Raw genomic sequence first — 22,472 nt, 5'->3', positions numbered from 1 at the left:
TATGAAAAATTTGTGACCCTTAGATTACCTTGATTAGTGTGTGGTGCTTTATTGTAAGTGTAATCCAAAGGTCACAAATCTTTCATGACCATTTTCATGAAAGACTTTTCATGATACCTAACATTGCTGTATTAGATAGTTAGAAGATAAAGAAAGCGACACGTGTGTGTATTTTGCATTACATGTGTGCCAAGGAGATAAGAAAGGAAAGGTACGTATTCCAGAACATAGGAAAAATGATGAAAAGCACTCCAGATATGTTACTGTGTTCTTCAACTAGTACTGATCATAAGCAAATTCCTCTTCTGGGGTTTGGAACAGCTGTTTATCCATTTGTATCCTCTGAAACCATGAAACAATCCATCCTCCAAGCAATCAAATTTGGTTACCGACACTTCGACTCCGCGGCTCTATACCGACCAGAGCAGCCTCTTGGAGAAGCAATTGCTGATGCCATACGCCTAGGCTTCATTCAATCTTTGCTGATGCCATACGCCTAGGCTTCATTCAATCTCGCCAAGACCTCTTCATCACCTCTAAGCTTTGGTGTTCTGATGCTCATCGTGATCATGTCCTTCCTGCAATACAAAAGTCACTCAAGTAAGTGAGGGTCGGGCCGGAGGGGTTAGGTTATGTAATGTTGCATAAATCATTCTTTTGTTATAGTTTTTTTTTTTTTAATTTTTTTAGGAATCTTGGATTGGAATATCTTGATCTCTATCTTGTTCACTGGCCAGTGAGCTCGAAGCCGGGGAAATATGAGTTGCCTGTAAATAAGCAAGAGCTTCTTCCCTTGGATTTCAAATCTGTTTGGGAAGCCATGGAGGAGTGTCAGTCTTGGCCTCACAAAATCCATTGGAGTCAGTAATTTCTCATGCAAGAAGCTCCAACTATTACTATCAACTGCAAAGATCCCTCCAGCTGTCAACTAGGTGAGCATTCCAAGTAGACTTTTGTTTCTTCTTATTTTGGAAAAACAAAATAGTATTTGCTTTTGAGTCCTTTTAATATATCTTCCTCTCTTCAACAGAGTAGTTTGATGTTGTATTTTGCAAGGTTGAGATGAACCCACTTTGGCAACAGAAGAAGCTTGTGTGAGAAAAATGGTATTCACGTCACAGCTTACTCTCCTTTGGGTGCCAAAGGAACACTTTGGGGAAGTAACCAAGTCATGGAATGTGAGGTGCTCAAACAGATTGCAAAAGCTAGAGGAAAATCTGTTGCCCAGGTAGGGTTTTATCAAATTGGGAAAATGCTAAACATACATAATTTTTATAGTATTAAAAATAAAAATAAAAAAGCCGTAGAGAATGATATGATAATGCCATTTATGTAATTATGACTCATAATGGGAGATTTTTTTTATTTCTAATTAATAGAAATAAGCCCCATGTCATCATTGTATATACAATTTTTTGTACAAAAATCATGTTTGTTTAGTATTATCCTATAAAATTACTCATTGTAGCATATATGGACCTGTATATTTCATAAAAAATAAATAAATAAAATAAATGCAAAATTATTGAGTTATATTAAGGAAGAGTTATCCGTAAATTCTAAATGTTGAACCTATGTCCCATTTGGTCTCAGATTATTACTTGTGATCCATTTGATCCTCTCTGTTGTGTAAAAGATACAAGAGCCATTTGTTTGATTTGTTCAGTGTGACAGCTGTATGCCTTAAATTGGTTGTGCGTTGGTTGTTTGCGGTACGTGTTAGTCACGTGCCACTTTATGTAAGGGTTTATCTGTTGTATCCTAAACATGTGCCACGTTATGTGCATGAATGGGTGACACACAACACAAAGGTGCACTCCGGTTTTTTATACTTTTGCTTTGTGGGATGGTGTATTGCCTGTGACATACAACCACGTTGGAGTGTTACATTTAAAATATATATATATATATATATTAAATAATTTTTAATTTTTTTAAAGTGTCACATCATACCTATCATGTTGGAGTGTCACATTTAGAAAAAGAACACCAAATTATTTTTTAATTTTTTTAGAGTGTCGCATTATATATTATATGTTACATTAGAGTGTCACATGTCATATTTGGAAAAAATACATTAAAGATTTTTTTTTTAAGTGTTATATCATACACACCATGTTGTCACATTTGGAAAAAAAAGTACACTAAGGAGCTTTTATTTTTTTAGGGTGTCACATCATATCCGTCACATTGTCACATTTGGAAAAAAAAAATACACTAAGAAATTTTTAATTTTTTTGGAATGTCACATTATACCTGTCACGTTGTCACATTTGGAAAAAAAAAATACACTAAGGAGTTTTTAATTTTTTTGGAGTGTCACATCGTTAGAGGTGTTACATTAATACCTGCCACATTGTAGTATTATCATACCTGTCACATTAATAAAAGAGTATAGTTGTCCATCAAAACACTATCAAAATAATAATAAATAAATAAAATGACCACACTAAAAGAAACTCTCCACTAAAAGAATCCATTAATAGAACTTAATAGATTAATAGGAAAAAAAAAAAAAAAAAACTTGAAACTAATTAGAGTGTTTTTTTGTGAGATAAGATTTATTGATAAATATCTCTTATATTAATAAATAAAGGCAAGTGCACAAAGCATGATAATAAAAGTAAATTATCCCAATTAAGTTGAGACTGAAAAACTAGTTCAATTATTTATTAACACAACACCATGGTAAGAGATCAATCGAAAACATACTAAAACAAAACAGCAGATAAATTAAAGAAACTTCCTAAACAATCACAGCAGTTTGCAATAACCAGCAACCTCAAGAAATGAAGACATCCCTACCATGCATTGAACCAAACCATCGTCAAACATCCCCAAAACACAATGAAAGAAGCACCTGTAACCAACTCTGTCATTCAGAAAAAAACAGAGCATTGGCCAAACCAACCCATCACCTTCCCAGCAATTTAAACTCTTTCAGCCACCTCTCTGACAATACCTAATCTGCTTAAGGTTTTATCAGAATGTCATGCACTGGATTGGTTTGAGAATTAACTATTTTAGTTGATTTTTTAGTTTTTACAAAAATATATACTAATAAAAAATATAGAGAGAATAATTAACTTTTTGATAATGACTTTTTTATTTTTTAACTATTTTCTCACTTGCCAAACATCATGGCACCCCTTTTGTTTTACGTTTAACCCATAAAGCACCCTCACCTTAACAATCTCGCCTAATTCAGCAAGATTAGGCTGACATCCATTAAACAAGCAATCATTCTTTAATTTCCACACTGACCACATCAAAGCAAAAGGAATTGTCTTCCAGATTTGCAATTCCAATTTCTTGAGTCTAACTCCTAACCACCATTGAAGCAATCCCTCAACTGTATCAGGCATTGTCTATTTTTTTCCACCAATTCAACTAGATCTTCCAAGTGATTGGGCAAAACAAAAGGATATGGTTGACAGATTCAACCTCAGATTTGCAAAAAAGGCACAAAATACTCACACTACCATATAAAAGAGAGAGATTACTAAAATTTTCTTGTTTTCATATTCACAGGTTTGTCTTAGATGGGTTTATGAGCAAGGAGTGAGTGTTCTGGTGAAGAGCTTTAACGAGGAGAGGATCAAAGAGAACCTTCACATATTTGATTGGGAGCTAAGCGCACAAGACTCCGAGATGATAAATCAAATTCCACAACGTAAAGGATTTCCTGGAGTTGAGTTCATATCAGATGTTGGCCCATATAAATCTCTTCAGGATTTATGGGATGGTGAAATTGCTTGAACATGTAGCCAAAAACACATCCGTTTTTTTGGCTAGACTTTTTTTTTGGAACGAAAGTAATGCTAGACTTGAGGAAAGAAATATGAAGTAAAGTTTCAGGGAGCTTTTAGAAATAATTTAGTGTGGTTGGTAACAAAATACGAAAAGTTACTTATCTTAATGTAAGGATGTTTTAATTTTGAAATCTTAGTTTGCAAATAGTATAAACTTAGGCCGCATTTTTTTGGCGGATTAAGTTGGGTGAGATTGTTAGTGAGAGGATAGTTAGTAAAAAGATTGTTAATGTGAGGATTGTTAGTGAGGGGATTAAGTAAAAATGTGTTTGTATGGATGATAGTATAGTAGATAGTTAATAATTAGATTGTTAAATTATTTTTATATAAAATAAATAAATAAATTATTTTTATATTAAAAAAAATAAAACAAATATTAAAACAAACAGGAGCACTTAGTAAAAAAAATTATATAAAATAGACTCAATCCCTTCATTATTTTTCTAATCCTACCCAAAACCCAGTCAAGCTAATCCCCCTACTGAGGGGATTACAAAGTCTCTTGAACTATCAATCTGTCCTCTCATTTCACTACCAAACATGTTGTGGGTGGGACCCACAATCATGGCAGTCCAATCTAACCACTCAAGTTGCCAAACAAACATGGCCTTAATTTTGTCCCATAGTGTTCTACAATTAATAGGGTGTTATGTAATTGCATAACATATAATAAAACACTACAATCTAATTCAAAGATATAAAATTTTCATAAAAACTTTTCCTGATATTTCTTTCATAAATTGTAGTATTACTCTATTTATATTTGTTTCTTGTTTTTATGATTACAAAAACTTTAAAAATTACAAATGTAACTTGTTTGGTATCTATTTCTACTTAGAAAATGATATATATAAGTCCATTTTATAAATCTAATGATGTATAAATGATATAATTGATTGATGATTAAAAAAGATATAAGAGAGAGTGTTATCTTAGATATCTTAATTGATTGTCATACACTTGAAAAGTGGATTTAATTTTTGGATGCAATGCTCTTTTTAGTTTTAGAAAATTACAAACAATTCTCAAAATTTATTAAATATTTATAACCAAAATAAAGTTGTTTTTGTTTGTTTTGGAAACAAATTTTCATTTTTTCTTCTTCTGCCAACCTCTCTGGCATACACCGTTGTGGGATCTCTTGTTAGGGTGTGATTATTCAATATTCTCGGAGTATGAATACGGGGTATTTTTTAAGGTTTTGATTGATAGACAGGGGTAAGGACTCACGATTTATGTTAGGAATGAACGTATAACATGAGATTAGGTAATTGATAATTGCTTTGAATATGACCACATAGTATTGTGGAATTACTGAATAATTTTCCTTGTTAGGTGGGTGGCTCTCCAATTTGTGCGGAGTATAACTCCAATTTCTGTAAAGGTGTAAATTTAACTTGTGTATGGGTGTAATTCTAATTTATGGTGTAGCTGGAGGTGTAATTCTAACACGTGCACGGATGCACCCAATTTGAGCGGCTTGAATTGTGAATTAATATTTATATGATTTAAATATTATTTTTTATTATTTTATTATATTATTTGAGTTAATATTTGTATATTTCGATATTATTTTTTTTTAATTTTTATTAGATATGTCAAGCAGTAGTCTCATTTTAAAGATTTTATCAATACCTTTTGAACTATATTAATCTTATAAAAATTTATATTTTCAAAAAATATATATTTTTTATCAAAATTTATTTTATTTATTATTTAAAAGTAAGATAAGAGGTAAATGTGGGGTGATGTGTGTAAGGCGTCGTTTGGGAATTAAATATTTTACCTAAAAAGTTAACAAGCCATTACAAGTTGTCACATAGTCTCTATTTTTTTATATATTTTTTTTATAAAAAATTAAAAAATTACTAAAATAGTTTGCTCACAACTGAGAGTATATGCTATACACAGAAGTAGTTGTGTGAGTTGTGCAAAATGTAAGGAGTGACATGTGCCTGTGGGAAAGATGAGAGTAGTTCGAGAGACCAGGGTACAATAACACATATGGGAAAATTGCAATTTATTAGTTGAAAGAACAAAAATAAATTATAAATTAATGGTAAAGTTTTATCAATCTTATTAATTGAAGTGATAAATTTTTTTATGATTTTGTAATATTTTTATTTTTTTTTAGTCTTTTTACTGATTTGAAATTTTTCCATAACAAATTTAACTCAATACTTCATGTCTTTGTAATTTATTTTAAACTTTTTCACTGCAGTTGAAATTTTAGAAAATCTCACAGTGACTACTCGTATCTTTTACTTTTTTTTCATTGGAACGTAATACTCCATTTTTCCTATTCAAAACAAATAGCAATAACTTGAATCCTCCTTGAAATGGTTCCACCAGTTGACCTAGATCCAACACCACGCGTCATGTTGCTCCCCACGATGTATATCAAATCGCAAGCGACGCATCTCAAGAAATCTTCCTGTCCCTTTTTTGTCACGACTCCTCCCCCATCGCTTGATCTTCTGATCTTCCTATCTCCTAAATTTAAATATCAATTAATTTCTCACATAATGGATAGATTATGGGGCTAATTACATATATATATATATATATATATATATATATATATATATATTTAAATTGATAAAAGACTAATTATAAGGGACATTTATTCATAAATCTCTCTTCACCAACTTATATTCTACTTAGTCTAAATTATTTTCTTATGAGTGACGTAATTATCAAATATTCATAATAATAATACGGTGAAATATGTATTAATGTTTACATTGACAATATGAATGTTCCATGATGTAAAAATTCACACTGTCGAATTTATTTAATATGAATGCTCACATCACCAAGTTGTTAAGCGTTCAAAAAAATATTTGTAAAGTTAAAATTATCCATAAAATATCTTAAATATGATAATTATGATTTGGTGGATCAAATGTCCAAAACAAAATATCTTATGGATTAATTGGGATACAAGTACTTGAAAGAGGTTTTTTGATAAATTTCCCTGATTATAAATATAAAAAATATTATTTTAAATTGCACAAAGGTTAATTACATAAATGGTTTAAAAATATGTATTATGTTACACTTTAATTTTTAGTCTTTTAATTATTTTAATTTGGTCTCTGAAATAAGGATTTTGTTTCACTTTAATCTCTACTATTAATATTGTTTAAAATCAATAATAGAATGAGAGATATTTTGTACTTTTATTAAAAACCGTGTAAGAAAATTAAAAGATTAAGGAAGAGAAATGCATAATTTAGAAACTAAAATGAAGTAAAATGCATATTTGGAATCAAAATATTACAGAATGCATACTTTTAAATCGTATGTACATTTGATCATTTGAATTTTGCTGAGGCTTTTTGTAATTTTAAACCAGTTACTAATTTTGAACGACACTTACGTTGGGGACTAAAAGTATTACAAACTTTGAGGATTAAAGGGGAACATTAAAAGTTTGGGAACTAAAATATAACCGAACATACACTTTGGGACCATTTGGGTTAAGGTAATGCTAGGGACACCAAATTTTTTACCAAACAAATGACCAAATGTCTCACATGGGTGTGGGGTCCGCAATTTTGTGGGCCCCACACCATGTGAGACATTTGGTCATTTATTTGGTAGAAAATTTGGACCTCTAGCATTTTCCTTTGGGTTATTAATCTTAGATTATAGCATATCAGCATGAATTCTGGACAAAGAATTCTGCATCTTTGGGGTCTCACTCTGTGTACCTACTTTTGGTCTGCTAATAAATAGGAAGGGGTAAATTCGGACAAGTCAAAACGATTTATGTATTTAAAACAATTTAATTCAAACTTGTCTATTTGATAAACGAGTTTTAGTAAATCGGGTTGAATTGAATATGGATTGAACAATTGAACCCAATCAACTTATTTATTTTATTGAATTTTTTTTCCCTGATAGAAAGTGATTGTGGCGGTAGCAACAATAACAATAATGGTAGAGTGGTGGTGGGGCTGGAAAGATGGTAGAGATAGTAGTGAAACGGTGGTGATGATAGAGTAGCCATAGTGATCATAGTGAAACACTTAATTCACGTGGGGAAAATGAATTAATAATCCCATATCCATGCCACAAACCTAGTGAAACGTGTAAGTTTTTTTTATGATAAATTACAAATACACATCTTGAAATTTGTTTAAAATATAAATTGTCCTATGTGATTTAGAAAATTACAAATACCTCCTTGTTAGTATTTTTTGTTTAACAAAATTAACTAAAAAAATAAAATTTATAATTGTTCTCCTATACAATAATAAAATTACCTAAGTTATTAATTGAAATATATTTCTAACATCATTAAAAATTATTAATTGAAACATATTTCTAACAAATACCTCATTGTTAGTATTTTTTGCCCTTTTTTTTTTTTTTTTTTTTTTTTTTTACATCAGGGAGGATTTTAAATGGATTTTTCAGCCACTTTAGGTTGATAGACATTGCAGATTCTTGGATGGAGACTATGTAAGTCCAAAAGTTTTTTTGAAGTTGTTTTTCGCCAAATATGGTTATGAGCTTGGAAGTGAAATTAACAACTTTCACGGCCTTTTTGGACCACTAAAGTATTTTGATAAATTAATTTTTCTTGCTTTTTTCTAGTATTTTATTGTAATGCAATTTTGTTCTCTTTTAATTTTGTAATTCATTATTAAACTGCTTCATGTTTGATACATGGGTTATTTTTTGCGAATTCAATATGTATGATGAAATTATTAATCATCAGGAGCAGTGGGTTTTAGGTAATTAGGTACCTTAAATTTCGAGCTGTTTGATTCTTCAAATGTTCAATGATTTATTATGAGCTCAAGGAAGGTGATTTGCTAATGTTGTTGGCTGGTAGTTAGACTTTATTCATGGTTGAGACACCTAACAGATTCTCTATTTTCTATTTTCAGAGTCATATTAGCAAACAGGGTGGTGTGCGTAATTTACACACAAATTAAATTGAGGAAAAAATTTGCTCCATGAATTATTCACAACCAAAGAATCCTTTCGAGCGTATTGTCAAGCACATGGTGGGTAGAAGGCTTGACATTGCGACAAAACAGAACCGAACTCCAAACAGAGAAATTAAGCATAATTGCATAATAGACAATATGAGGAAGATGACGTACCTGAGTTTCTGGAAGTTGTTGCACATGGTAGAACATGCACCAGATAGAGCATGTATGGACATACATATAATGAGCTATTGCGGCATCATGATCTGAGTTTCTAGCAGAATCTTTACTTGTAGAATTTCTTTCTTACTGTTGCTTCTTTCTTTCACCCAAATTGAAGACTCTAATAGAGTAAATTGGATTGCGGAGATTTCAATCAATAAATTGTGATGGAACACCAGATTTTATCTCCTATGATTTTTTTTTGGGCTTCACTCAAGTGATAAACACTTCTTTCCTTTTTTCTCCTTATAAATTTCTTTGTAATTTATGTGTGATTGCTGTCAATTTATGATTTACATGATTTAGCACGGACTAACAAATTGTTAATCTATTCTTTAATCAGGAGTTTCTAGTCTGTAAATGTTGGACGGGATAACTAATTTGTTCTCAATCTTCGTGTCCTCATAGTTGTTATCAAACCAAGCATCAGTAAACCTTCTAGGATGTGGAATTTGGAAAATCAAACTGTCTTATTAGCTATAAAAATTTCATAACTTGTGAATTATTGTCCTTGTTTGAGTGGGGTTGGAAGTTGGCTGGCTTGGAAATGTTGAAATTTTCCCGTTTCTTTACGATTCCTAGCAAACTCTTTGTTTATTGAGACCTATTGACAAACAAATGGTGTGCAAGGGTAGGGGTCAAAACAAAGAGGCCACAAACACGTAGGCAGGGGTGAAAAACAGTGTGGGTAAATATTGTTCAACACACTTGTAAATAGTAGGCATGAAATTACAAATGTAATTACCAGGATTTGCAACGGCAGGGGTGAAAAACAGTGTGGGTAAATATTGTTCAACACACTTGTAAATAGTTGGCATGAAATTACAAATGTAATTACCAGGATTTGCAACGGCAGGAGCGAAGCTTTGGATACCCAATTCTGACAACGCTACAGCAGTAACAGTATCGATAGTAAGGAAGAACAGGATAGCAGCAACTCCATCTACCAGATATATATATATATATATATATGTATATGTGATGTTCGAAGGGGTACCCTTTGTTTTCTTTTTCCTTGTCGGCATGGCTCATTTGAACTCCACGTGACTAACCCAAATTCTGCAACCAAATTTGGCAGGGAGGAGCTTTGGGAAATAGGCAAAGAGCAAACCACCGTTTTGGAAAATTTCTACGAGGAGCTTTGGAACTTGTTTGTTTTTACCATCGTGTGTGGCTAAGCTTGCCTGTTTCTACCGTCGTGTGTGGCTAAGCCCCATCGGTACACCATCTGTTATACCACTGTTACCTTCTTTTTATATACTAGTTGGACCCCCACGAGCGAAGTGCATAGAGGTCACGACATTATTAATGTAGATAATTGAAATATATATCTAAGATTATGTATAGAGCAACAGATAAACATAGTATATTTTTATTACAAGATATGAAATAAATGATAGTAATTATATGCAGTATATGTATGTGTATCCTTGTCCGTCACTTTAAATATCCAAACAACTATTGACTTAATTGAAAGAAATGCTCCATTAATTTTAATTTCTAATTGCCTAGGTAATGTTGTAATTCCCTGTTGTAGACAGAAACTATATACACAAAAACATCTCTTTCTTTAGGTAAGTAAAAAACATTTCAGAATACACTTGAGGATATGGATCAAAACTTCACATCCATGAAATATTTGATTCTCCCAAATAAATCCGAATTGATGTGAAGAAGTAATTATTGTACATCACAAGTGCTATATCATTGAAAAAGCTCAAGCCACCATCTTTAATGTGATACCAAGTCACTGCATCAACCTTCTGCAGAAAGGATAGGTAGCTTACTAAATCATGCTCCAGGAACAAGTCCCTCCAATCATCAACAATACAAAGTTAATGAAACAAAGAGTATCTATGGGTGTCTTGGTGGTGTGAAGTCAATAATCTTATGAACTTTTCAGTGTTCAAATAAATATCTAAAATTTTTCCATATACAAAATCATAGAAAACCTACTGTTTTGAGTGTTCCCTTTAAGTGAATAAATCTTACCTATGCAAAGACGAACCTTGAGAGCAACCTCAAAATGCAAAGCTCAAAAAGTCTTGTTTTTCCACTTCCTATTGGTGCTGAAACAATATTTTAGGTATTGTGGGCCAATTCCCTAAATCGCATTTAGCATCGTACATTGTTGATGTTACGAAAATTTAGATAGACAAGTCAAAGAAAGCAAAAATTATTGCATGAAATTAGCATGCATCCATCTCAGTTGTTGCATGTTTATAGAACTTAACAAGACCAATTAATAATTGGAAATCAATGTAGGAAAAATATGAAACAAAAAGACGCCAAAAGGATGCCCACATCATGATGTTAGAGAAAAAATTGTAATTTCCTGCAGTGATCGCATGCAAGCAGTTAGAGAAAAAAAGTTGTAATTTCTTCAAATGTTTTATGAACTCATTTTGCTTCGTTAAATATTTTGGTCCAAACCAATAACACATCTGAAATCTCAATCTCTCATATAAATAAGAAAAATGGATTTTTTGAAGTATAACTTTTCCATAGAAAATGGTCAACCATCAAATTCCAATATGAACTTGAAATTACCTGAAACCAAAAATTAAATGGAAAGAAACAGACTTCAGTGCATATGGATCCATAAACGAACTCATTTATCAGTCCATTGAGGAAACAAAATGATAAAAATCTCTCTTTTATTTAATATGTATTAGTAGATTCCGTAGGATAATCATTTCAGAAACACATAATATAGAAAAAGGATCAAAGCAATCCATGAAAATTTAACAAAGACTATCAAAATCCAATTACCCAAATCAGGCTGGTAAACTTTTTGTTCATTGAGACATATTGACAAACACTTGGTGTGCATCTATTTAACATGTACCAAGGAATGAAATTTGTTTCCAGCCATCATCATTAGTGCGAGTTAGACCTGTGGGGCGGTGAGGTTTGCTCTTCGAAGTGGTGAAATTTGTTTTCTTCTTCATTGTTGGCGTGGGTGATTTGAATCCCACATGGGTAACCCAAAAAATGCAAGAAAATTTTGCAGGGAGAAGCTTTGGAAAATAGCCAGGAGCACCGATGGGGGAAATTTCTAGGAGGGATGGTGGTATTTGTTTTCTTCTTATATTGTGTATGTAGATGATTGGAAGCCCACGTGTCCAACCCAAAATCTACAAGGAAAGAGTTGGAAATGAAGCAAACAGCAGCGTCAAAAAAATCTGCAGGAAAAGCTTTGAAAGAGAAACAAACAGCAGCATGAAGGAGTAAGAAATTTATAGCAGGAATGATAACATTTGTTTTCTTCTACTATTGTTTGTGTGGGTAAATTTGAAACCCATGTGTCCAGCAGGTTACACCAAAGCGTTCTTACATTCTTTTTTATATAGGTAATAGATATAGAAGAAAAATGATTGTTTTAAGAAGGATAACTGTGGAAATTCCAAACTTTCAAACTAATTTTGGCTGGGAGGTGGGTTTATTTTTTGGTTTATTTATTTATTTTTTTTTGACTATTTTAACTTGGGCTAAAAAAATTTGATTTGGGATAAATTTTTTTGACTTTTTTGACTTTTTAACTTTTTGATAAGGTGTTCACATGTAAAATTACCCAACTGCCCTTGGGTGAAAGTAGCAAACCGCTGGGCGGCTGAGCCCAACACGTCAGCGTACTGTTTTCTTTTTTCCTTTTTTTTATTGTTTTCAATTTGCTTTTTTTTTTTTTTGAAAAAAGCTTTTTATGTTTTGTTTTTTTGAACATGACGTCGAAAATGTAAATTGGGGTGTTCTGTTGTTGTCTTTTTTTTTTTATTTTTACTAGTTGGCCCCACGTGCGTTGTGCGTGGGGTCGTTCTACAATTTGAATAAAAATATTTTTAAAACTGTATTTGGTTTATGAATAAACGAAATGACATGTAATTATATTTTACATTTCATTTGTTGTGATGTTTCATATTTGTTCATTAATTATTACTTCTCAATATCTTTTATAGCTATTGATTTGTCACATATGTAACAATTTCATTTGCTGTGGTGCGAGAATTATTTGATAATTTTGGTAAATAGCGCATTTCAAGGAGAGGAAAAAATATAATTAATGAACAAATATTATATGCATATAATATTATACTTGTGTTATAACAGGCTTTCAATGTAGCAATTTCGCCTCCGTACATCACTCTCCCATAGTTATATCTGTGTCAAATCAACAGCTATAAAAGATGTTGAGAAATATAAGATTGGTTTGGGTGAAGGATATATTGTATGCATCTTAATTTTTGGTTGTTAGATTGAAGAGGGGCTCTCCCAAAAAAAAAAAATCAACTGTTGAATCGATGCATATCTATCGAAATTGGAGAATTACCTATCTTATTGGGTGCACCAATTGAAATTGAGTACATGGATGACCTTCTAAAAATTTTAGAGCAATTGATGAAATTTAATTGAAAATTGATTCTGTTTATTGAAATTGGCTGTGATTGAATTGAGTCTTGATTGAACTATTAATTATGTTCCTAGATGGTAATTATGTGATTGAAAGTGTTATTGATTGTTATAATATTTATCGACCTGTATTGTTTGAACAGATAGATTAGAATAACAATTAAATCTGTTCAGTTCGCTAATTTGAACAAGTTAGAATTAAAGCATTGGCTAAGAACTAGAGCTTAATTTACAGTAGTATAATTGAGATCATTTAACGTAGAGAATTAATTTATTTGGGTATAAATGAGTGTTTCTTTCTTTTAATTATTTATTTATTTTTGGAAATTTAAAAATAAATTAGGACAGAAATGGTTGTGCATGTAGTTACTTTTTGGGCATTTTACGTCCTGTTCAAAAGTCAAAAAAATAAAGAAGAAAAGGAAGCCATTAAATAAATCCATAATAGAGAAAATTTATCATATATTCCTTGAAAATATAAAACAAATAAATAAAGAAAATGAAAATCCAAAAAACGCAAATTACTGAGGCTTCCAAGATGAGAAACCAGAAACACGTAAATCTTCTGAAAGGAAATTTCCTTTCCTAGAGCACAAATAATGAACCTAAGGAATTTATTCAAGTATCTGGCAAGCAGATACTTTAGCAGGGGGAAAAATTGTCGTCTTTTGCTATAAGCACTACAAGAAAATGCACCTGCGGCGGTCAAGTTGGCGACTAAAAAAATTTTTAGTCGCTGAAAGTACAGGTTTTGGCGACTAAAACAACATCAGTAGCCAAAAGTAAAACTTTTTGACGACTAAAAAAATTTAGTAGCCAAAAGTATAGGTTTTGGCGACAAAAAATCAGTTTAGTCGCCAATTATCGACTTTTAGCCACTAAAATATTTAGTAGTCGAATGGAAAATAAAAAAATGATTTTTTTCTCTTTGGCGACTAAACTTTGGTCTCCGAAAATGTCCTTTCAGCGACAAAAAAAATTTTAGTCGCCGAATATTGACTTTTTGCTACTAAAATATTTAGTAGCCGAATAGAAAATAAAAAAATTATTTTTCCTCTTTGGCGACTAAGATTTGTCGCCAAAAACTTACTTTTAGCGACAAAAAGGAATCTAGTCGCCGTATATTGATTTTTAGTTACTAAAATATTAGTCGCTGAATGAAAAATAAAAAAATTATTTTTTCTCTTTGGCGACTAAAGTTTTAGTCGCTAAAAACTTACTTTCAGCGACAAAAAATTATTTTAGTCGCCAAAATAAATTTTTTTTTTTCAATTTTTGGTAACCTATCTTCAGCGACTAAAATTTAGTCGCGGATGTGTTCAAATTTTTCTGGGAAATATTTCATATTGGCGCCTAAATTTTTCCCCAAATCTATTACTTCTTCACACGGTTCTGTCTCTCTCTTGCTGTCCCTCTGTCTCTCGCTCAGCCGCTTGTCGAGGCTCAGATACCGTTCAAGATCCACATCGTGAAGGACCACGACATGAAGGAGAGGCTGTGCTTGAAAGTCGAGAGGCTAGGGTTGAGTGCAGTGATTATGGGGAGCTGAGGGTTTGGTGCGATCAAGAGAGGTAACAATGGAAGGCTCGGGAGTGTTAGCAATTATTGTGTTCGTCACTGTGTTTGTCCTGTGGTGGTTGTGAGGTATCCGGATGAGAAGGATGGTGGTAATGCGCCTCAAGTGTCGGTGGCGTCTGCGGCGGAGATGAGGACGATACGGAGTTCCATGATGCCTCGGATGATCGCAAAGGTTAGGGTTTTTCATCTCTGCTTAGGATGTTTTACATTCCAATTGAATCTGAATGCTACAATTGACAACGTTGCTTTCAAGGTTATGTGATTGTGGTGCTGTAAAAGTATGAGCAATAGGTGTTCGATGATATGCTTTGAACACTAGATTTAAACCAAAGCTCATTTGAACTGAAAATTTTCAAATTTCAGTCAAAACACTGAAAAATGAGAAGACAAACCAAAATTTTTCATGTAATTTTTTTTTAATAAACATTTTATGTTAAACCAAACATAGAGGGCTTGTTTGGTTTGTTTTTCAGAAAAAATTTTGGGAAAAATTCTCTACAAACAAATTTTTAAGAGTAACCAAATCAAACAAATTTTTTCAAAAAAAATTTCAAAATTTTATTTGGTTACCTACTTTTCAAAGTCACTCTCTCTCTCTCGTACACATCAAATCAATCACTTTTTTTAAAACTCTCTCCAAAATAATTTTCCAAAACAATTTCCGAAAAAAGGCAAACCAAACAAGTTTTCGTACTTTTTATCTCAAAAACTATTCTACAAACACAAACCAAGCACACCCAGAATGTTTGGTTGAGTCTTCAAAAATTATGTTTTGAATTTTTTTTAAGTAAAAAACTAGTTGGACAAAAATAAACATGAATTTTTATTTTTTTTCACCAACTAGCTTTTTAGATTCTAAAAAGTCAATCAAACAAACCAACATGGAACACATATTTTAAAGCCAATAAGTAGACTTTACTACTATTTCATTAACGATTTAGATTGTCGTATGAAATTGAAACATGTTGACTCAAATTAGATATTTTAGAGATTAAATTAACAAAATTAATGCTCAGAGGACTAATGTTGCATCTTCATATATGCTCAAATTAGGCTTAATGTTGCATCTTCTATATGCATTGCAATATGGGAGTTGTGCTTAATGATTTTCATCCTACTTGCAGACTGATACATCCCTGGCTATAGAGGCTATATTCATGAAAAGATGGGAATTTGATAGTATAGAACAAGCTGCAAAATGCATATCTTCATGGTTTTCAGGAACACACCATGAACAGCTTCTCTTGAAAGGATATTTGGAATCTGCCATAGGTATACTTTTCTAGACTTGACTTTAGTTTAATTTGAAGCAAGCAGCTCCTTTGGATTATTAAAATCTCTGGGCACAGATGTTTGTATTGCTTCAGTGGGGTGTTTGTCACAAAACCTTGCAACGTCTAAATAGACACATGCATATGGTGTATTTTTTTTTTATGCTATGTTCATTATGCATGAGTAGTGCATAGTTTATTTGTGGATCATTTTGCAGCGGTGCATGTTGAATAATCAAATAATAAAGTCATCATGTTGCTCACAATGCAAAGAATACAATTTCTTCATCATTATAAAAGGTAGGGAAGGCAAAGCCTTTTGTCTCGTAATGTACGAAAGCATAACAAATTTCATTTCATCATAGTTAAAATCTTAAAAAATGTCAGAGAACATAAATTCCCTTTTTTTGCCTTTGCTTAATTTTGGGAATTTTTTGTAGACAATCATGAAGAATTGAATGTGATGATTGTTGACTAATAGACTCCTTTTGGTTCTCAAGTGCAATGTTCTCTCTCATACTGTACAATTGAAGTATCTGTCACTAAATTGACTTCAAAGAAGGCAGCTTTAAATTATTGCTGGAGAAGTTGAAAGTAACTCTTTTTATCTTGAAGTTTCTTGAAAATTCTTTTTTGTTGAGAGATTTATTATGTATTTGAGGAAGTTTTTCTTCTTTTCAGAAATTTCTTACCGTTGGCAACTCTAAAAGAAATTATATATTAATAACCATTCTTGTTTACAAACATGTTTATGATTTCTTATTCTTACCGTTGGATTTTAGGTACTTGTTAACAGATTGTACTACTGTCTTTTGTGGGTTGACTGTAGTATAGGGGATTTTATTATGTTTGTTTATTAGTGATATAGTTAGATTGTATATTATTTTTCCCATGACAATTCTAATCATGCTTGGGGTCTCAATTGAAGCCATACATTGAACATCATGCAATCCCCAAATTTTGTTAAGTACTAGGATTTTCTAGGAATAACATTTCATTGAGTTAGTTGGGATGAGTGATTCACCAGCAAAACCAAATATGAATTTATGGTTTAATTCTTAAATCTCTAGTTGTTTAATGATCTTTGTGTTGTTCTCTGTCAGTTATCTAGTTTTCTAGGTTATTGGTGTTTTTACTTTGTAGCTCAGGTTTACCAAATGAACATATTTATCTTGTTTTATTTGAAATTTATAGTCTTTTTACGCTTAAAATCTCTCTAACAGCTATTAAGGTTGGTGAGAAGCTGTGACATGTAAACAGCAATGTTCCTGATTTGTGCAATACTTTGGATTTTGCTTTGTTAATGGTGACTCATTTGTCAGTTAGTGTGTTTTAATCATAGAATCTATGCTATTGGTCTTTTTTTTTTTTTAATTTTTAGAAGGGATCTATGTTATTGGTTAAATCAGACATTTGTCATGCCTTCTCCACATATGTAGGGGCTCTCATATTTGGGTGGCCAGTCATAGCTCACAGGTACAGAATTTGGGTTGCTTACTAATGGCAACTATGATTATTCATTACATTTTCCTTTTGCTATGCTGCTCTCCCAACAACACTGAGTTGACACTTTCAGTTTCTGCAATAATGTATTTCCTAGTTATGCTATGTATTTCCTAATGTATTTCTGCAATAAATGAGTCATCTATTCTCATAAGGTCCTGCTTGAGTTTTTTGAGTGGGGACAGTGGTGCTCCTGGGTATAGTTCTAAGTAGAATTTGGTGTATATATTTATTTATTTATTTATTGAGTTGCCTGCCAATTTCCAGTGATAGTCTCATCATCTCATGTGCACAGTCATGCACACACTACAGACAGACAGATTGTCTCTATTTATTTATTAATTTTGAATCTCTTTCTCTTCTTGTTAGGGCTTTTTTGAGGAGGTTACACCTTTACAATATTGAAAGAATGGATAATGCATCACTTTGTGCATCATTGTCAGTCTGCCCTTGTTTTCTTGATCTTGAGATTGTTGGCTTGTAAGTTCTATTTAGTTGCTTTTCACTTTACTTACATTAGTAGTTGGTTTAATCATGTTTTTCTACGGTTTCTAAACCCAGCATTATAATCTATGTCATTGATCTGCCCCAATATGAATAATTGTTTTCGTCTGCACATACCTGTGATGTGGATCAGTTGGTGTGATTATTTTTTAAAATTTATTACTCTGTTTCCTTCAGAAATATCTAAATATCATGAATGGGTGATACAGGAAAAGAGATTCATGTTGAACTTTAATATCTTTGGTTGCATTACAGTTTGTATACATTAGTTGCTTTCTTCAATGTGAACTCTGATGCATTACAGCTTGTAAATATTGCTTGTTGCATTATAAATTTTGAGTTTGTATTTATAATTTTAAGCATTAAAGATAAATTTTGAAGTGTTTACTATAGACAAGTGAAATTAACAATTTTTTTTGTAAGTATATGCATTATGTTTATTAAATGCTTACTGTATTTGTTAGGGCACTATGTTCCCCAGCTTGCAGAACAAATTTTGCACAATAATAAGAATGCTCCAAAGGATGACTATATAAACCTCAAAGGTTTTATTGTGAGTGATGTCCCAACTTGTACTTACTATTTTCATTTTGGCTAATTAGCTTTTCATTTTCTTTTGGATAAAACTTGATTGCTAAGAGCTTCTCTGCTCTAGGATCTTTAATCTGTCATTAATAGAATTAAAAGGTTGACTGCTTTCATTTTCATTGACTATTAAAATGTTGTTAGTGTGTACCTAGTTAAAATTGTTGTTTAACTGTGGAAAGCATAAGCATAGTAGCTCATTGTGGCAGAAGAGAGTGAGGAGGAGAAAGAAAGAAAGAAAGAAAGGAGAGGGGTAGAGGCAGATTATAGTTATATTATTTAAGTACACATTCACTTTCTAAATTAATAAACACTTAAAACACAAAAATAGTTATATTATTTAAGTATACATTCACTTTCTAAATTAATAAACACTTAAAACACAAAATTAAGTCTCAATTTTTTTTTAAAATTTTTTTTGTTAGTTAACAGACCAGTAATTGTTAGGAACACATAATAGATCACATAATAATCCATAGAAAATACAATGAAAGGATGGGATCAAAACTCAGTTCATAATAAATATCAACTTGACTGCGGTGTTGCCCTCAATGAGTTATTTGTTGCTTACAATGACATAGACATGTACAGCTTGTATACTCCACTTTGTGTTGATAGTACCTCTAGCACCACTAGAAAAACTCCCATGATCCAAGGCATTGCTCCTCAATTATTTTCCAAAATTGTGAGTCCCTCTCTATTTTTTATATCAACAATCATATGCGTATTAAATTACAATGATATCTCATGAAATGTTTATAATTATAAATGTGAGCACACATAATGAACATTTTGTGAGACATCAATGCAATCTGTGCGCATAATTCTATGTTTTCATGGCTTATTTAGAATCCTTGCATGGGACACCAATCATAGAAAATGCGAATCAGCCCCCGAACGACCGTACGGATGTCACAGCCACCTTCCCCGTCACAAATAGGACCTGTGACAACAGACAGAATGTAATTAGCATACGTAGTTTGGGAGTTAGAGCTGAAAATGCATTAAACTATCGTGTGACTCAAACGGACAGTTTCCCCATGACAAATAGGACTTCTGAGAACTGACGGAATGTAATTCGGACCCGTAAGTACGGAGTTAGAGCCGAAAACGCCCTAAACTTAGACGAAAATTCAGCGTTTCGTGGGCTAAAATTCATAACAGCCCTCGATCCACTATGTGAGTCACACGGACAGGTTGCCGATGACAAATAGGACTTGTGAGAACTGACGGAATGTAATTCGGACCCGTATGTAGGGAGTTTGAGCCGAATACGTCCAAAACTTAGTCTTTAAAGGTAACAGCCACGTCTACAAATCATGAGATTTACGTGATTATCTATAAATGATAAGAGGTTATTTGCAAGATAAAGTAAAATTTTCCCTATATTCTTTACAAGAAAACCTGAGCCAACTAGAAGAACCACTTCATTAAGTAATAGTAGGAAACCTTGCAATACATTAACCGAAAAGAATATGACCTCGACTTAAGGTCATTGCTCACTCTACTACAGCACTATTGATACATGTTCCTCGTATAATTGCACTAGTGCTGATGTAGTAACTAAAAATAACATTAAATTAAGCACATAAGGAAAAAATTAATAATAATAAACTGAGATCTTAATCCACCACATTTGGTAGATAAACAAGCTTTAATTTAATTTCCCTAGCTAAAAGTGTTGTGGAACTTTCTGCCGCAGAGAAGAGCGTTCTTTGGAATGGGGAATTCGTCTCTGAGTGAAGTCGATGCTATGTAGACACGTACGTAGAGTTGTTGTCCGAGGTACTGTCTTGCCCAAAACTCTGATCTCAGATTCCACATTCCCACATTATCAAGTGCTACATAAATGGCAGTCCATGATTTTGGATATACCTGCAATATTTACCAACCATGTGACATGATCTTAAGGTAGTAGGACTGTAAAATGAATCAATTGTGTTCGCTTTGTTAAAAAGCTCATTTACGATTGACATATATTCTCCAACTTTCCCATAAACATCTTTTTTCTAACTTATTTACACAATTTTTGGATCATAAGATGTAAGCCAATTTTTTTTTTTTAAAAAAAAACTCTACAAATAATCACAATAAATTGCACCAAACTATCAAACGCACTTCTATTTAAGCACTCTGTGGACCAGTTACCCTCAAATACTCTAAAAATGGGATAAACTAGTTACCCTCAAATACTCTAAAAAACTCTGTGGACTCGTTCTGTGGTCGTTGGTTGTCAAGCCATCTGTTAAATATGTCAACATGAGAGCTTTAGCTATAAAACTAATTGTTTGCGAAAGCAAGTGCCTCATACGTCAAACTTGTTGGGTTAATTTTTCTGGGCTGTTTTGGAGTCACCTGCCTTTGTAGTGTAGTTCAATTGTCCATTTTGGGATATTTGGAAAATTAAACAAAATAAATTCGCCATGGCTCTTATCCTAACCATTTTAACATTGTCCCCTTGGATACTAGTATTTATGGTTGTCAGAAGTCAATTCTTCTTTGAAGATGATCCACAAACCTACTTGAAAACTATATTACCTTGATGCAACAGACTAACACACTACTTCTAGGTGGTATTTTCCAATAGCATCATTATCCATCCTTTTAATTGATCTTGTTATTGGGCCTTTTGCATTTGCATAACCAATTCCTCGTGTGAAATAGTTTATCCAGTATGCTTGAATCTTTATTCAGTAATTCAGTTCTCTCGGGATTTTTTCTACATTAGTAGAACAACTACTCTGCACCTCATGTTCCGCAAAATGTTAATGCATGTCCAACACTATTTGTGGCAAATTTGGGGCCAACTTGTTCAGAGCAAGAGCTAATTCAAGTCTTTTCAAGGTTTGGAGTAATTAATTTTATCATGTATTTTCCTAATATGTGAAGCTTGTGGAATTTAATTTTCTATTTCAAATTTGTCCTTTCCCAGTTGCCATGGATTTATAAAATTGAAGATGCAGAGCACATATGGAACTCCGGTGGCATTTGTTGATTTTCAGATACTTTGTTGCTGTCATTGAAAAGCTAAAACAAGAACTCATGATGGGTCCATGTTTGTATGTCTTTCATTAGTTAATATAATTTTTGTTGTGGTACAGAAGTTGTAGGTGTACAATTAATTTGGTTATTCCTGTATTATGTATGGAATTAAAATATTGACGTTGGATTAGACTTGGTTCTTATGGAATTTGTAATATATATATATATATATATATATATAATTGGACGTTCAATATTAATTATTTGGATGGTTGCAATTGAAATGTGTGCACGTGGTTGAATGTTTGATAACATATTTAGTATTGATGGATTATATTGTTCATACAGGGTACAAGTTGTATTAATAATGGATAAAGGTTGTTTAGAAAAAAAAAATTCGAAAAAAAAAAACGTTAAAGTATTTGGCCACCAAATATTTTGGTAGCCAAATACGTAATCAAATGTTTTGGTGACTAATAATTTAGTAGCAAAAACATAACCCAAAAAGTTTTAGCGACCAAATAATTAGTAGCTAAAACAATTGAGAATGAGAGAAAGAAACTATTGGCCACTAAACACTTTAGTCACCGAATTCACCTTTTGCCGACTAAACTAAAATTAGTAGCCAAATGTGTACTTTCGGCGACGAATTATTTAGTAGC

At 32.2% G+C, this 22,472-nt stretch overlaps 1 protein-coding gene, 1 long non-coding RNA gene and 1 pseudogene across 16 annotated transcripts; 2 read left to right on the top strand and 1 right to left on the bottom strand.

Moving 5' to 3' along the window:
- Positions 1 to 205: 205 nt before the first annotated feature.
- On the top strand, positions 206 to 3,875 carry LOC114287490 (non-functional NADPH-dependent codeinone reductase 2-like; annotated as a pseudogene). The gene is made up of 5 exons (XR_014330571.1): positions 206 to 465; positions 501 to 600; positions 691 to 932; positions 1,057 to 1,228; positions 3,532 to 3,875. The product of XR_014330571.1 is annotated as a non-functional NADPH-dependent codeinone reductase 2-like (transcript).
- A 3,843-nt stretch (positions 3,876 to 7,718) lies between these two features.
- LOC114287491 (uncharacterized) lies at positions 7,719 to 12,401 on the bottom strand. The gene is made up of 2 exons (XR_014330572.1): positions 11,753 to 12,401; positions 7,719 to 11,530 (listed from the first exon to the last, which is right to left on the bottom strand). It is a non-coding gene; the product is annotated as an uncharacterized LOC114287491 (long non-coding RNA).
- Positions 12,402 to 14,696: 2,295 nt separating this feature from the next.
- On the top strand, positions 14,697 to 22,073 carry LOC114287492 (uncharacterized). 14 transcript variants are annotated; one of them, XR_014330557.1, is made up of 7 exons: positions 14,699 to 15,137; positions 16,090 to 16,237; positions 18,109 to 18,219; positions 18,708 to 18,796; positions 20,531 to 20,613; positions 21,560 to 21,672; positions 21,761 to 22,073. XR_014330557.1 is itself a non-coding variant. In XM_082870532.1 (5 exons), the coding sequence occupies exons 1-5, from the start codon at positions 15,093 to 15,095 to the stop codon at positions 21,849 to 21,851; spliced, it is 486 nt and encodes a 161-aa protein (XP_082726658.1). In that variant the 5' UTR covers positions 14,699 to 15,092; the 3' UTR covers positions 21,852 to 22,073. The 14 variants fall into 14 exon arrangements, 1 of the variants encoding a protein (XP_082726658.1); XR_014330558.1 differs by lacking the exon at positions 18,109 to 18,219 and adding an exon at positions 16,455 to 16,536; XR_014330555.1 differs by lacking the exon at positions 18,109 to 18,219.
- The last annotated feature ends 399 nt before the right edge of the window (positions 22,074 to 22,472 follow it).

Source organism: Camellia sinensis, chromosome 5 (assembly GCF_055761805.1).
Source record: "Camellia sinensis isolate YWXY chromosome 5, ASM5576180v1, whole genome shotgun sequence".
Taxonomy (NCBI): Eukaryota; Viridiplantae; Streptophyta; class Magnoliopsida; order Ericales; family Theaceae; genus Camellia; species Camellia sinensis.
This window is presented reverse-complemented; position numbering and strand designations above follow the sequence as displayed.

Bases quoted from the DNA above. Each gene is read 5' to 3' on its own strand.
- LOC114287492 (XM_082870532.1), top strand. From the start codon at position 15,093: ATGAGGACGATACGGAGTTCCATGATGCCTCGGATGATCGCAAAG. The intron at 16,238-18,707 runs GTATACTTTTCT...TGTATTTGTTAG, and splicing joins ATATTTGGAATCTGCCATAG to GGCACTATGTTCCCCAGCTT. The intron at 21,673-21,760 runs GTTTGGAGTAAT...GTCCTTTCCCAG, and splicing joins CTAATTCAAGTCTTTTCAAG to TTGCCATGGATTTATAAAAT.